Genomic DNA, 16,657 nt, shown 5'->3' on the forward strand with positions numbered 1-16,657 from the left:
CACTTTTGGGAGCAGTCATGTCGTCCATCTTAATATACGGTCTGTGTTCCTACTTCAGTTCTGTATTGACTGATACCAGATCAGAGCAGAGAAAACAGTATCATATTGTGAATTTTATCTTGTAAAAGATAAAATATATCTACATATATAATTAAACTGTTGACTCAAATGTTTCTGTTCTTTAATATACCAATATAGGAACTCATTCATGCTTTAGTGGGACAGAAAAACATATTTACAGTTCAGGGAACTACTTCATTCTTGTTTTTAGTCATTCAGTTTCAGTCACTCCACAATAAAACTTTAATCAGACTTCAACTTTCTTCCACACCCTTGTGGGACAAAATGCTGCGACACTAAAAAAAACACAGCCTAAAAAGGAGCTGACAAGTGAGGACACACTGAGGACACACAGCGAGGCAGCGTGCAGGTGGAGCGGGACAGGAGAGCCCTTCAGAGGCGCTGAGTGTCAGAAGCTGCACTTTAAAACCTGTCAGTTAATCTCTCCACGTCAACACGGCCGCTCTCTGATGAATGAGACCAGCAGGGAAGGATACGTTCACCTTCACCCCATCCATCTGGAGAGAGGATGCTGAGAAGCCGTGAACCGCCACAGTGGAGGTCACCTCGTGGCAAATTCATATAGAATTTCTAATTTGAATTTGCTCAGAGAAAACAGAGGTGTTGGCTGAGAGAGATCATGTCAACACTGTCGAGAAGAAGCAGCCTCACACGTCCTGAACAGTAAAGAGGATGGAAGCTGTGCCTTGGTATTATAAATAATAAAGGAACAATATGAGGAGAAGGCGCCGGAGAAACTCGCAGCATATAAATGCACTCAAAGAGAATAACAGCTCCTCTCCACTCTGCCTGAATGAGAACAACACTTTAGTCAGTATCTTTCTCTAAGTGTGTTTCATCTGCCACATTCTAAAGAACGGCTCAGATTAAACTCCTCATTGTTTTGTTTTTTCTAGAATATAAATCCCATGTGCTCTCCTTTGAGAGAAAAACTAAAAGGGTATATGATCGTGCTGATGCTTATAAAAAGTTATATTTTATCTTGTGATGTAAAAACTGCTTTTCTGTCTTAACCTCTAAATACTTTAATAACATCTGTAGTCTTCTGATTCATAAAAGTACATAAACATTACACAATAAAAACAACATTTTAACCAGGGTTCTCAAGTCTTATTTTCTTAATCCTTAATCTATAAATAATATATAAGTAACATAAACCCATCCATCCATCTGTCCATCATCCGTCCATCCATCTGTGGGGGCCATGGGGGGGTCTGTGTTGGTGTTTAATGCCTTTATTCTATAATTTCTTGCAAATTATGAATTAGAATGTTGCATAAAAAGAACATCTAGAGGCACAAACTACAGTTGACCAACACATGTTAGCTGTAATGCTAATTGGTATTTCTTTGCAAACCTACAAAAAGTAACACGTCTTGTGATGCAAATAAACCAACTCTACTAAATAGCAAGTCAGCAACGCCACCTTAAAAAAGGATTTACCTGATTGTGTCATTACTGCAGATTCTCTCTCTTTAAAGCTGCTACTTCAACCATTGATCTGCAGTGTCCAGTAAGTGTTCAATTTGTGTCTTCGTTCCCTTGTTTACCACCAACACACCTCTTCAGGGCAGAGGCTGAAAAAAACGTGATTTCTTTGCTTCGCTATCGATCAAAACAATCTATAACAGGATATTCTGATAGATTTTCTTTCGGTTTTTAACTTGTTGCTGTTTAACTGATATAATAGTCAGTTCACTGATTGTCTCACTCTTCACTACTCGTGTTACTGATGTCATGTTTTAGCATTTAACTTTATCCTTTAAATCTCACTTAGTAGCCACAGAGTAAAGCCATTAATGTACTGTATTTATACAGCACGTTTCCTGTGTTATCGATCACTCAAAGTGCTTTACAGTTTACATCACATTCATTTTCATATCATACACCATTCACACAGAGACGTCAGGGGCAATTTAGGGTTCAGTGGATTGCGGACTGGAGGAGCCGGCGATCAAACCACCCTCTGTTTAGTGGACGACCCGCTGTACCTCCTAAGCCACAGTAGACTCTTTTCAGTTTCATGGTCTCTAAACTATATATGGCTAAAAATGTGAAGACACACATAATTTTAGTTGATACCGACACAAGTGAACAGAAATGCTCCATGACGATGAATAATCCTGAGAGCTAATATATAGTTTTACCCTGAGTATTTGCTCCTTTAACATAATATTCAACAAATAATGTTAAAACTGAAAAGTATATGAAGCACCAGGATTACGAGGGCCTTAATTATGCCTTTCACACTGCAGTCCTTGCTGTATCCACAAGAGAGAGACACAGTCCCTCGTATTTTTTAACATCCAATGACAATTCTCATCTTTTATTCCTGTTGCATCACCTGTTTGCTTTGCTCTTCTTTCCCTCTCTCTCCGTCTGTAGAGCACAATGCTGCACATTTTGTCGTTCATCTTTTTATTGAGGATTAGAAACATGAAAAACATACCAAAAAGACTTTGAAAACACATGTAATAATCGTAAACACTGAATAGCAAAATATTCGTATAAACATTTGAAAACACTAAGGCTGCTGTTGTAAACCTTTACAAACATTATCTTCAGCAGTTGTTGGCACCATTCTAGGAGAGATGTAGTGGTTCGTTTTTTGTGTTTGTGCGGTAACCTGAGCTTTGAGACGTTGAACTATTTACACAAAGGTGTGAACGTGTGGCTGCAGAGACTACACACTGATTTATTTGTGTGTTTTGGTGCATCTGTGTCTGAGTTGGAGTGATTGTGGTGTATACAGCGTTATCCCAGTTCTAGTTTTCTGTCTCCATGAAGCAGGTGCTGTGCTCATCCTCCAGGTATAAACTTAGGGAGTCAGAGTACAAAGATGGATGACGGATGGATAGATAATTCAACTATAAATCATTAATAAAAGGGTTAGAGTTGTGATGGACAGATCAGTGAAGAGATTAGATCATGAGAGACGTTTTGTGCATTTGAGTTTATGGACGCCAAGTCGCACTGGGTGGAGGCCTGGTCAGGAGAGCGGTGGCAGGGATCGGGTGCTGACCGGGCTGTACTTTGCCCTGCAGGATGGTGATGGAGGAGGCTGGGTAAGATGAGGTGAGGATGGAGATGGACGAATATGTCCGCTGTGGTGCTCTCTCCCAGTCCCCGAGCGCTCTGGGTCGGGACCTTGAGATCGACCCCTGGGCCTGCGCATCTGGGGTGGGGTGGAGGCAGATGTGGGCATGCATTTGTACTGGGAGGGAGAGTGGTGGGAGGATGGGTGGCAGGTGGGGGAAGAGTAGCACCCGGGTGCAGAGTGACGAGAGCGTGACGGGTGGTGAGCGGTTGAGGAATGACGGCCAGGTGAGGAGTGCCTTACAGACAAGGGCTCACGGTTGATGGGAGAATGCTCCTTGGTGTGTTTGGGGGATTTGGATGACTTTGACACCTTGGGCGACTTGGGCGACTTGGGCATCTTGGGTGTTTTGGGCGATTTGGGGATGTGATGAGAGGTGGAGTTGGCACTGTGAGAGGGAGGGGCTTGGCTCGGGGAGGCAGAGTCTCCATTGTTGACGACCTTGTAGAGGAAGACGTCATACTGAAGGGGCGGGCTGGTCTCTGAGTGGAGCTTGGCCTCTTTGGGCAGGAGCACTTCCAGGCCAATAGTGACTCCATCCTGATGTGGAAATACGGCAGGTAGAGAGAGAGATGCAACAATGCAGGGAGAGTCACAAAATAATTAAATGAAGCTACACAGAGATACAGGCATGGATGGATTATGAGACCATGGGCCCCTGGGCACAGACACGGCAGGTGAGAACAGATTTGTATGCCACTTCAGGGCAGAGGAAACCAGCTGTGAACACTAACATTATTAAGTAATGGAGCAAACAGTTCATGATTCATACACCCAGCAGATACGAGTAACCTCAGCATTCATTTGGAGTCATGTTTCTGGCTCCCTCATGAATCTGTGTCCAATATTAGCTCTGTTTTGGGTCTCCACCAATTCCTAAGGGAAATATGTGACTTTTTTGCAGCTAATTTCTTTACCTGCTATTCTGCCGTTTGATGCTAGGTAATGCACACAGTTTTATAAGGATAAGAGAGTGATGAGAGTAAACCCAAACAGTGACGTAAAGCCCTATACTATTGTTGGTATCAGCACATTGTTGCCTAAATTGGTATGAGCTGATGGCAAATACAAATTCAAGCCCATGTAGTTATCCATCCATGGATGCAGGAGGGTAAATACAGATGATGGTGCAAATGATCAGCACTAAACATGAACGAACACAATAATGTTGAAAATTAAACAATGTAACACAATAGAGATGATTTCACAGGTCACGGTCAAGTGTGGTTCCTGAAATCTGCACAACAAAACAGTAATTTTCTACAAAGGAGAATCGGCAGGAATTTAAAGCAGTGCATAAACAGTAGCTAATTTAACTTTCATTTTCTTTCATTGTTTCGAAAAAAATCTAAATTCTTTAAATGACAAATTCAAACTGTGTGATCTGTGATGTTTTCTCTCATTAAAACATTGGCTATGTGTAAATGCTGCTTGAAATTTTTATTTAAAACCTGTTTCAGCTCTTGTGGTAGTTTGTATTCATCCTGGAGAGCTGTCCGTGGTGCTGAACGGACACAAAGAAAACCATTGTGTGTGTGTGTGGTGTTACACAAAAGCAGGGTCAGCCATGCATTCAGTTATTATTAGCATCAGGAGCAGTGGGGCAATAGTTAGATTCATCATGAGCAGACATGCAGAGAGAAGAGAGTGTGAGAAAGAGAGAGAATAGAGGGAAAGTGGAGCTCATAGCAAAACACAGGGACAAGCCGGGTAAAATTAAAAAGATTTATTCCAACCACTGTGAACTATAATCCTCCATGTATACCCAAAAAAGTACAAAAGAACCTCAAGTACATTAAAGTATTAGAAATCACATTGAAAACCAAGACACAGTGTGTGTAATATGTGTATATAGATTTAAATATCAACTCCAAGCAAATACTTTGACCTCATGTAGTCTAGACATATCCACCTATTAGCAAACATGAATATTTTTCGCAAATACAGGTTCACTTGATTTCCACATACTTCTTTTTTGCAAATATTTTACGTTTTCAGACACTTTCAGTTGAGAACACCAATGCATGCGGGCAGAGCGAGACAGTAAGGCGGGGGTGGGCTGAGGCGAGGGGGCGGGTTAAGGAAACAGGAGAGGAGGAGGAGGAGGAGGAGGATGAAGGAGCAAGAGTTCATTGGTCAAAGACCAAGGCAGAGCATCAGCAGAAAGGAGAGTCAGTAGTTGGTCCAAGCCAGAGATTTTAGACCAGCAGTAAGAGGCAGGTAGAGAAAAGAAAGGAGGCAGCGGCACCACTATGTGGTCAGTGATGGCATGGCAGCCTTGTAAACAGGACTATTGTGCTTTTCAAGTTGTGTCCTTTAATTTGTGTTGTGCTTTACTTTTGACAAGAGGCCTGATTAAAACTGTATAAAAACACTTTGCAAGGTGTAAACAATGTTAGCCTAAAATCATCTGTTGTTTGTGTGCACGTTAAATATTTTAGTCGGATTCTTCAGCAGCACATTTTGTCAGACGGTGGTTTTTAAACCAGGTTGTTCTGGAGACTGTTTACCTCGGCGTTCTCCTCTGTGTTGTTGGGGGTGTGGCCGTGGTCGTGAGCGACGGAGGTCGGGCGATTGTTCTCGTGCTTGGGGGAATGAGAGTTGAGGATGTTCATGGAGCCCTCTTCCTTGGGCTTCGGGGACTTCGCTGGGTCGTCCTTCTTCTGGGGGTCATCCTGTGGGGAGGGTTACATACTCTTTATGCACACTGTGATAAACACTAGCACACAGAGGACATAGCACACATATAGATTTCTGCAACCACATGGTGCATGAATCAATTTGAGTGTGGATGTGAGTGCACCTGCAGGATAGTTTGTGGAGCCTCATATGCTTTTCTGTTCAAGCTCTACTGAAGCCTGAAGCATAATCTCATGTGTATATGTGTGTGTTGCATAATTTGGTCTCATTTAACAGGAAAATCACATAGTTATGCTCTGGCAAATGCTGCTGTCATGAAAATAGGTTTAAAATAGATTTTATAAATCTCTGGAGCGCATTACATCTTCACAGGTAAGTTGATGTCCAATAAGAAAAAGAAGAGAATGGCTAGTCTTTAACTGTCGTAATTCAGGGTCTGCATCCTTTAGAGGCAGCATTTGAAGACAAATTGCATCACAGTGGCGCTACTAGACCTAAACTAAACTAAATCTTCAAATACATCCAACAAAGTGATGAGGCACCCAATTCTTGGGCAACACGCTTCAACTCAACCGAACAGCTATTTGTACAGGTGTAAAAAAAACTTGTGTTCAATTTCAGCTCTGTTGCTAGATCACGTGGAGCTTCTGCAGATCAGACTGTGTAATTTCGGTTTCGGCCTTCGTGGTCTTCCTGTTCCAAAAACACCTCCTTCACGGCCTCGTCTTCCAGAGGAATTGAAACACTGCCCGTGCAGAGTTAGCAGTGATTAAATTGCAGGATTAATTATGATAGAATCTTCAAAGAATCTTGAAAATTGAATAAAAGCTACATTTTAAAGTGGAAACTGAAAACAAGCAGCACAAGAAAGCAGAATCATATGCCTATCACGCAGAAAGCATCAGTCGTGCCTGATGTGATCCTCTTGAACAGATATGGGTCACTGTATGAACTGATACTCCGAGACCTTTATCTAATCAAATAAATCATATCTCTGGCTTCTTGAAAAGATTCCAATCAGCCACCCAAGAAGAGTTGAATCGAGGGCAATTGGACCTGGTCATAGTAAATCGGCTCTCTGACATTTAAAAGACTGCATTGCAGACCGTGTGCCTGCAGGGGCTTTTTAGCCTCTAGACCTGACATTTAGAGCATCCGGACGTCAGAGTAACAACCGTGCTGAAATGCCAGTAGAGCTCTGAGAGCAGGGGTTTATGTTAACAAAAAAAAAAACACAAGTCACAAGTTTTTCACTCAAGTTATTCCAGTCGGGTGTAGGTAATGGACAGAGAATGCGTATAGGGTTTTGCAAAATCTTTCAATCTTTCTTTTGTGTGAAATGAACTAAATGCAGCAGTTATCTATGAGTGTTTCTGAGACTGTAACTGTTGTGTCTGTGTACATCTGCATGTTTCAGCTTGTGAATGTTAAAGCTATTGACTGATTGGCATGTCACAGTCATCTGAAGGTCATGGGCACAGCAGGCGGCAAGTAGGGCACCATTGATCTGCAACACTGGCCACAGCTGGACACAGCTGGACACAAATAGCCAAACATAGTTTAACACCACAGACAACAAGTTTCAAAACCTCAAGGTCATGCATGTTAAAGTTGCTGTGAATAACATTTGATGGAATTTTTTTGGCCAATCTCGTATTAAGATCTGCCTCAACCAACACTCATTTCCATTGATTATTGAGTTTAAGAGTTTGACCATGCGTCAGTAAACTGTATTGGCTCAGTAACCCAGCAGGCGAGTGTGATTGATGAATGCCAAACAGGGACAAGCGTTAATCTGCCTGCGCACACAAACCCCCAGAAACATGGAAATGAATACATCAATGCATACACATTTATATTCACAGACACACGCACATGCTGCTACAGAATGCAGTTTACTACAGCAGCCCTACATGTGCATCCTTTGGAGAAGGATTGGGTGGAAAAGAGGGAGGTCTGCCGCACAGGGACCCTAAAATGGCTGTTAAAACAAAATGAAGGCTCCTCATTGAGCCTCCAAATTTGGGAAACTATTTATTCACACAGCGCAGACTATATAACAACTCCGAACTACTGGTTGCAGGAAGCAGGGGGTGATTAATCATTTCAACTGCAGCGTACGTGGAGCACAGCCGATAGACGATCAGATGCAGGAGGAGGAAGTGAGGTTTTTGCAGTGCATGGCGAGCCAAGATCTGGCGTCTATAGATGTTGCACAAGCTGAAAGCAAAGCCAAGGAGGGGAAACTGCCGCAGGCAATGTGGACATTTCTGCTCTGCTCTTACCTGAAAGTAGTTATAAGGGTTTCTGGGTTTATACTCCCAGGTATAGCTGGTTGGTGATGGCCTCTAAAGGGCATGAGTGAGTGTGAAAAGCATTAAACACACATGTTTGCTGTACATACACAACTGCAGGTGAAAAAAATAATTCTGATTTTACAGGGGATCAAATGGGGGTTTGGTGTGTGCATACCACAACAAGCCTCAGTTATTTGTGTTTTCAGGCCATGCATACACAGACAAACCGATGACCGCAGACAGATACATAGATCAGATCATTAGTGAAGCTTGCACACAAGAGCAAACATGAAGAGGAAGAAAACAGATGGAGGAAAATGAAATCAAACAGATAAAAAAAGAGAGAAAACATCAGACAGAGGAGAAGAAGAGATGGAAGGAGAGAGAGGAGAGTAAACATGAGGAGAGCTGGGGCATACCTGACAGATAATGTTGTCATAGTACGCCAAGTTGTGAGTGTGAGCTTGGGGAGCGGGCGGAGGGGTGTCGCACAGTTTCCTTACATTTGGCTGCGAGCCGTCGGCTGTTGTGGAAACCGAGAGGCCGTCCGTCTGTGGCTCGTTGCTCTGCGGCCGGTACTTACTGCAGGAGGTCACAGAGAAAGAGAGATGTCTATATTTGCAGAAAGCTTCTTTTTTTTGCACTTGGATGTTTCCAGGTCCAGATATTACTTACATTACTCATGCACAGTGTGCAACTGGTATTAAAGCCTTTTGTAGACAAATACACTTTATACATATACATATGTAAATAATTCAGTGGATACAAGAGAAGAGCAACAGATAAACTCTAAGAATCTCTTTGTGGCTGGTATATCACTTTTTTCAAATTTAGGTTATCCCTAGAGGCTAACCACAACTCTAACCATCACAACTAAATGCCTAACCCTAACTCTAAGCTAATTCCAACCCTAACCCTAACCCTAAACAGTCCATTGAAAAAGTGAGGACAGGTCAAAATGTCCTCACTCTGTAGGGTCTATGCTCACAATGGTCCTCACAAAGGTATAAGTACACACACCTGCGTTTGCGAAGGCGCCTGTTCTCGTTCTTGAGGCGGTGCAGCCTCTTGGCAAAGAATACGATGATCATGAAGAGGAGGAGGAGCACAAAGGAGGACACGCCCACCACCACGCAAATCACCTGAAACTCTGTGACTGCCCAATCACAGCGCGTGCCTTTGTTCCAGATGTAGTCCTGCACGTTGCACCTGGACACAAGGGAGCAGAAACAGAAACATGAACAACAAAGTTAATTTTTACATCAACACAGTGTCTTGTGTTTTATCTATTCTGTTGACCTGATGTATGAAAAAGCCAAGAGGTTTATCATGAGTGTCTGCCTAACTGGCCTATTTACCATATTTATAGCTACAGCATGTTATCCGGAGTAAAGAGTGTAAAATGGTACTCAGAGCTGATGACATGATGCACTAAGGTCTGTCCAGCAAAGCAGGGATTCGGCCTGCAGCCGAGTCCTTAATAAGATCAGAGGATCAGGGTTGTGTGCGTGAGTGCGTGTGTCTGTGTGTGTGTGTGTGTGTGTGTGTGTGTGTGTGTGTGTGTGTGTGTGTGTGTGTGTGTGTGTGTCTATATGTCATCCATATTCCTCTTTTTTTTCTGTGTAAGTGTTAAACTGCATATCCAGCAATTGTGTGTGTGTGTGTGTGTGCCATTACTCAGCAGGTATGCTAAGCTGAGCAACAGTTTACCTCTCAGCTCAGGATGGGACAGATGGTGCTATCAAGGCGTGGTTTATGTGCATGAGCAGCATGTGTGTCTCTCCATTTAATGCAAGTGTGTATGTGTGTGTGTGTGTGTGTGTGTGTGTGTGTGTGTGTGTGTGTGTTGCTCCTCCCTGACCTCACTGCATTGTCATCTTTCTCATACTTTCTATGAGTCTGTAATGTGTGCATCTACATCAGCAGACTGCTAACTCACACACACACACACACACACACACACACTTTACCCCTGCCTCCAATACTGAGCTTATCCTCTAGCGACCCTGCTGTGATCTTGACAAACCCTCATGACACATTAAACCAGCCTTCTGTCTTTGTGCGTGTGTGTGTGGTGTAATTGTGTGTGTGCTTGTCTGAAATGTCCTAAATCTTTTCTTTGTGTTGGATGGAGCACAATTTGAAAATGATCCCATAACACAAATTAAACGGGGGAAAATTTGAGCTCCCAGCAATCCTCCCAAATACTCAAGTAATGTGCATATGCATGTTCACCAGTTCTCCTCTAAATGTCAGTGAATCTTTGTAAATGTTAATAAAAAGACTTTCTTTTATTAACACAGTGAAAATGGAAGATGGTGCAAACAACCTTACAGTTTACACAAAAACAACCAAAACAGCCAATGCAGTTCAAGTTTAAAACTTTTTCTTACCTGCAGAAAGCTCCCATTCCTGCCACCACCGTGCACACACCTCCATTGAAGCAGAAATTGGGTTCAGTGTCACACTGAGACACACACACCCCTGGTCCAGAGCGGACAAAGCCCAGCCTACAGCCGTCAGCCCCCATGGCACCACCCAGGCCGACCCCATCGTCCTTGTCTGGCCCTGGCATTGGAGGAACAGGTGAGGAGGGCCCACTCTCCACTTTAGGCTTCACATTGTCAGGGACAGCAGGAGAACCAGAAAGGAGAGGATTCTCATCCTCCATGTCAGCTGGGGGTGAAGGCGTGGGCTCGGGCTCCGGGGTCGTATCTAACGCTGAGAGGTCATCATCAGGTGCAAGGTAGTCGTAAAAGTCAGACAGCGTCCATGCGGTGGGGTCTGCCCCTTTCTGCTTCTGGGGCTTGGGGACTTTTGCCAAATCCAAAGCGTCAGAGGGCACAACATCCGGTGCCGGGCTGTGGAAAGCCACGGTGATGACGTCATCGGTCAAGGGGTTTCCAGGCTGGTCTGGACCTGCACCACCAGCAGTGAGCTCCTCCCCGACAGGTGGGTCCTCCTCCACGAAGTCTAGGTGGACGTGTTTGCGAAAATGGTGATGTTTGGTGGAGCTGAGAGGGAGTTTGGCCCCGAGACCTGCTCCGATCAGGTGGTCTCTCTCTGCTGAGTCATCACTTAGCATCATCCTGGCGTTCAAGGCCTCCTTGTTGAGAGATGATTGGTTGTGGTGATGATGGCGCCTGGTCAGTGAATGCCTCCCTGTCAATGAGACACAATAAAAGGTTATCAGATAGTCCAGTGATTTAGTTTTGGATTTCCCCTCACAAGTGACCGTTTAAACAAAAAAGAGAAAAGATGAGATTCTCTCTACAACTAAGGATTTTGGATTATGGATTTTCATTAAAAAGATCATAGTCTCAAAGCCTCAGTCGAGACAACTGTGATGGCACCACCAAGGTTTCTTTGCTCAGCGTAGACAAAGCTCTCCAGAGCCACTGGAGACACATCACGCTGCTGTTTCACAGGCTGCATCGTCCTTAATGTGACAGGTAGACTGACTTTGATGTGTAAAAATGAATCCAGTGCCTCTTTAACATAATCTTATTGTCACACACTGCATCAAAGACAAGTTTTTCAGTTATTTTTTCTGATTTCATCTAAATATAGAGGACAAAATCATGAAGAGAAGCTTGTATAAACACATTTAAAGCTTATCTCTTGAACTGGAGCCGATCCCATGGTGTCGTCTCTGTTTTGTTTTATAAAGATTGTGGCCCAAGGATGAAGGATGAATAATTTAAAAGGATCCCTACAGTATTCTGCAGAAAGTGCCTTCAGGCTGCAGTTGGCCAGGAGAATACTGTGAAGTCACACTATCCATCTACGAAACAATTTAAAAAAAGCACAACATGCACATAAAACTGATTTAAGTGTGTCTCAAGAGCTAAGTGATTAATTGAGAAAGAAATCAGAACAAGAGCCGAGGAGTGACGTGTAATCAGACTGTGGAGATGTAGGATTAAGCACATCGAGTGAGTGACTAATGTGCTCTGGTGACCGAGACTGGGCGAGGATTAGATTAGGAATTAGAGCTATAGGTTAGAGGCCGACTGGTCAGGGACTTCGCCTCAACTTGGCAATCTGCAGAGGAAGATGTACACACGCAGTCAAAGAAACAGACAAGGAAACAAAGAGATAAAGAGATATAACCACAAAGGAATTCTTAAAAACCTTTTAACGTGCAGCAGGTGACCTCTGTGCCATTACAAATCCACGCTGTGCAGTCAAATGTTCTTCATATCAACAGGACTTTATTCTGTTTTATCTTTTAGTATTTTCCCTGGTGGTTGCTTTATACAGTATTAAGTGAACAGATATAATATTGAGTTTTATCTTCTCACCTAACTCTTGGCAGGAAATCTAATTTGTGCGTCCCCCAAAATGTTTTTAGGGGAAACTAAAGTGAACAAGACAGAGAGACAGACCCCAGTAGGGAATATTTTTCTTGCACTTGAGGTACCTTTTCCACAGTGGACTGATTTTTTTAAAAATAATTCCACGTCTTCATACTTTTCCATTGGCCTGGTACATCTGCACAAACAGCCAAACCCATCCAGATACTTGGCCGGACAGCTTCTGTCCCATTGCCACCCTGGAATCGCAGCGTCCCTCCAATGAGATCGCAGCTTCCTGTGTCTGCCACTTCATTCAGGGCTAATACAAAAACCATCTGAACGTGACTGGAGTCACAAAGACTAGTGGTGGCTGAGGAAGCATGAGATTCACCTCTCTTACAAACACACACACACATACTGCTGTTGCCATGGTGAGATGCAAAGAGGTGCCATGTTGAAAAGAGGAGTGGGGTGAGGGAGTTGCAGTGGAAACAGAGAATCCAGTGTTAGCTCTCTCTCTCTCTTGTTTTTCAATCAATCAGCCAGCGAGTCAGTTTGTGTTTTATGCCAACTCCATCTGTGGGAAAAACCGAGCTGGAATGAGTTGGAATACTTCACAGTTTGTGTAAAGAGATAGACACGCTGCACCGGTTACAACTGATTACAACTGAATCAAATTTCATTTACAGGTTCAATCTGCCAATTTGTTCCCTGTCGAGACTTAGATGCTGCTTCCTGTCAGCAGCTGGCAGCAGCCTCATAGAGATTACAAGAGCAAGAAGAGAGCATGAAAAGATTACAAGAGCAACACAAGCAAATTGAAGGCACGAGTACCCGCTTAGCTATTTGACTTCCGTCTGAGAAAGGGTGCGATTTGTGCCTGTTACTGAGCTCCTCACCTCTGGCATCATGCTGAGCGTGTCGCCATGGTAACACGAATCTACCTGAGGTCACTGTGACTGGCTAGATTCCCGGCAGCAGTGGCCTTATCAGCAGCATGCAGAGGGAATTATGGGTAGGTGTCCTATTGTTCGACGGAGACTGACATATTCATATAAATAAACCTGACTCTGAACAACTACAACCATATTCACAGACTGGCCCCTGAGGAATTAAGTGGATGCACTTTTAGAGAATGTTACACTGCATGTGTCCAGCTGATCACTTATTTGGTATTTGCATTATTTGGTCAACCTGCAACCCTCGTCCTGTGTAAATTTTAGCTTTTAAAACCATAAATAGTTTCATGTCCTCCCTTTCTGTGTGCGTGCATGAGAAAGTCAAGGAGACGCTGATGATCTGATCCATTGTGACATGTCATGAGCTTTCTGGGGCTACAGGGCAGATGGACCTCACAGTGTGTGTTCATTCAGACAGTGGACAAACACACACACTAACATGGCGGAGCACCCAGGAGTCTGGATTGGATCCATACTGTCTTACATCGCCTTCCATGATAACCTGTTTGCATGTGTGCATCATCAGAATATTAATCATCAATTTCGATCATATCGATTGATCCTTTAAAGCAAAATGACTAAATTCAATGTTTACAGTTTCTCAAATGTGCTCTTCCTTTTTAATTTACTTGGTTTATAAGGGTCATAGATTGAAGCTATAATGATCAGTTTTTGGTTTACAGATGCATTGATTCAGCTGATATGATTATTTCAGAGGATGTTTTGTTGAACTGTTGCCTTATTCATAGAGATGCTCCTCCAATTCAGCCTATACCTGCATTGATCTATAAGGGGACGACAGAGTAGCCAAATAGGAACACAATGCCTGTATAATTGAATGCAATTTATTATTATTCATAATAAGAAACTTTATGTGTACAGCAGCTTTCAAATTATAATTTTACAATTTTTGATCTTATGTTGTTTTTACTCTTTTCACATGTGTAACGCTTTTATTTTTGTGTTTATGCTCTAATGCTGTGTGATTGTTTGCCTTCAATTTTTCATTTTTAAATGAAAAATTGCTTGTAAAGCAACTAGGTTTTGAAAGGTGCTATAAACTTTAATCTTATATTATTATTATTCCTATTATTAGTATTGTACAGGACAGAAACATCTGTCACTGCAGGCTCCAGAATAACCATCGAGCTGGTTCAGCTCTCTATAACACATCATGCATGTGTTCCTAATAAACTGTCAACTGGGACTAAATGAGGAATCACAACGTCCCTTTAATGAGGCTGATCACTGAGAAGCCGCGTGTGAACATGACAGACAGTGTTTACTGGTCAATATGTCACAGTGTTCACGCCTGCTTACACATCGAGGGCGCGAGATGCGGCGAGAGACGCAGGGGGAGGCGCCTGCCCACGTGAACCTCTGCGACCCTGCGCGTGCACGAGGTGGCCACCCTGTTGCTGGGCAGCGGCGGCGTTCATTTCATTTCTATTTCTCACAGACAGACAGAGAGACAGACAGAGAGGCATGCACACAGAGACAGAGGCAGGGACACGTTATTGTCCCCACACTGCAGCACCGTCTGCAGGGGTGGACAGCAAATGATCAGGCCGGGGGATGGAAGGCTTGTTGCGGGCCTCAGTTGTCTCGGGCTTCCCCTGGATGTCTGGAGGAATTCAGACCCCCCCACCCCTGCAGACTGACCCACTGTACATGGCCCTAATCCCGTTTTTGTCTGGGCCACGCACCGCCGCTGCTGCAGCACTGACCTGACAAATGTCTCCCCGATCTCCCACAGACCTACAGTGCTTCTCTTTTCTGCAGCATCACAGCTCTAAACACTGACAACAAGACTTTGATATTACATAGCTACAGGTTTGTGAACGGGCGTGAGATTGGATCAGACCGTGCAGTGGCCGGATCAGTGGTTCAAGTGTCATTAATAATCAATATAGCAGCTCTCAACATGAGCAAATCTCAGATCACACCAATGGATTTGTCTGCACAGGTTAGTAATTCACAGAATACTATTTATCTGCAAGAAAACCCAATGACATCATGGGTGTCAAAAGGCAAATGACTGCATTTAAATTTTGATGCATTTAAAAGATCAGTGTATTAAACTGAACTGAATAAGAAGATCAGCCTATCAAAGCTCTGCAGGCTACTCTCTACAGATTAAAATAATCCCAGTGCTCACAACAGATCATTTTATTTCATATTAAACAGTGATGTCCATGTTTTAAATGGCAGCTGCTTTCAATTGACATTTTCCACATTACAGCCAATGCAGGTGTGATCTGATTCATGCACGTGCGCGCTTGCATGCATGCAACAAACACACACTCACACACGCGCGCACACGCACAGGGTGGGACACCGGTACGGAGCAGCGGACTCACCGTGTGCAGACAGGGGGGCGATGACCAGGGACATGGTCATCAGCACCTGCCAGGCCCCCAGACCTCCGTTCCCGCGCGGCATCACGGAGCCTGTTCCCGGTGACTGGTCCACTCACGCGCACTCTGGCTCCCGCTCCTCGGTCTGCAGACAGTGGGCAGCTCGATAATCCTGCGCGACGGCTCCTGCAAAGTTCAGATCTTGCCGGTTGTCGCCATGTCTCCGGTAAACGTGTACAAGCGGGTATACGTGCGTGTGTGTGAGTGAACCGTCTATCGGCTCGGGTTCGGTTCCATTGTGCCCACCTCCTCCACACCGTCAGCGCGCGCGTGTCGCTCCGGGTCCGTCGGTGGCACCGCGGGGAGTAGTAGTAGTGATGCGCGCGGCCGGCAGCGGGTCTGCAGAGACGCTTTTAATGAACCGGCTCCGGTCTGTCGGTACCTGCTGCCTGCGTGCGATCTGGCGTTAAGTCTTTTCCCTTTGGCTTCATGGGCGATGAGCGGCACAGCACGGCACGGTGCGACGTGGAACGGCACGGCACTGCGCGCGCACTGTGCGCTTGGGTGTCAAAGTGCCAACACACACACAAGCAAAGGGAAAGAGAGAGAGGGGGACACACGCAGACAGACAGACACACACCAGAGTCTAGCCTCAGTGTGATGGAGCTTGTGTAGACTGGAGGATTTAAGCAGCTTCTTTTGTCACTGGAAGTCAATATGCTCCATTTTACACCACTGCTAATGAGTGTGTGTGTGTGTGTGTGTGTGTGTGTGTGTGTGTGTGTGTGTGTGTGTGTGTGTGTGTGTGTGTGTGTGTGTGTGTGTACGTGTGTTTGTGTGAACATGGTTCCAAGTCTCTCTGTCTCTCTCTCTGGGTGGTGTTAACATATCAAGGAGTTATTTGGGTGCATGTTGCTTTTGGCCACAG

General features: G+C 44.2%; 1 protein-coding gene across 4 annotated transcripts; it reads right to left on the bottom strand.

Annotated features, from left to right (window-relative positions):
* Positions 1-2,457: 2,457 nt before the first annotated feature.
* cspg5b (chondroitin sulfate proteoglycan 5b) lies at positions 2,458-16,387 on the bottom strand. Of its 4 annotated transcripts, none has more exons than XM_069516677.1 (7): positions 15,733-16,387; positions 10,509-11,277; positions 9,136-9,324; positions 8,619-8,697; positions 8,104-8,166; positions 5,689-5,853; positions 2,458-3,718 (listed from the first exon to the last, which is right to left on the bottom strand). In XM_069516677.1, exons 1-7 carry the CDS (start codon positions 15,812-15,814, stop codon positions 3,071-3,073), a joined length of 1,995 nt encoding a protein of 664 aa, XP_069372778.1. In that variant the 5' UTR covers positions 15,815-16,387; the 3' UTR covers positions 2,458-3,070. The 4 variants fall into 4 exon arrangements, with proteins under 4 accessions (XP_069372778.1, XP_069372777.1, XP_019945941.2 ...); XM_069516676.1 differs by having other exon boundaries at positions 2,459-3,718; positions 8,535-8,697; positions 15,733-16,386; XM_020090382.2 differs by lacking the exon at positions 8,104-8,166 and having other exon boundaries at positions 2,459-3,718; positions 15,733-16,385.
* Positions 16,388-16,657: the final 270 nt, after the last annotated feature.

This window comes from Paralichthys olivaceus, chromosome 20 (assembly GCF_024713975.1).
Source record: "Paralichthys olivaceus isolate ysfri-2021 chromosome 20, ASM2471397v2, whole genome shotgun sequence".
Lineage (NCBI taxonomy): Eukaryota > Metazoa > Chordata > Actinopteri > Pleuronectiformes > Paralichthyidae > Paralichthys > Paralichthys olivaceus.

What these genes read in the sequence shown, in the direction of transcription:
- cspg5b (XM_069516676.1), bottom strand. Translation starts at nt 15,814, where the DNA reads ATGCCGCGCGGGAACGGAGGTCTGGGGGCCTGGCAGGTGCTGATGACC. An exon ending in GGAATGGGAGCTTTCTGCAG is followed by an intron (nt 9,325 to 10,508) that starts GTAAGAAAAAGT and finishes CCTTGTGTCCAG; the next exon opens with GTGCAACGTGCAGGACTACA. An exon ending in ACCCTTATAACTACTTTCAG is followed by an intron (nt 5,854 to 8,103) that starts GTAAGAGCAGAG and finishes CCCTCCCCACAG; the next exon opens with GATGACCCCCAGAAGAAGGA.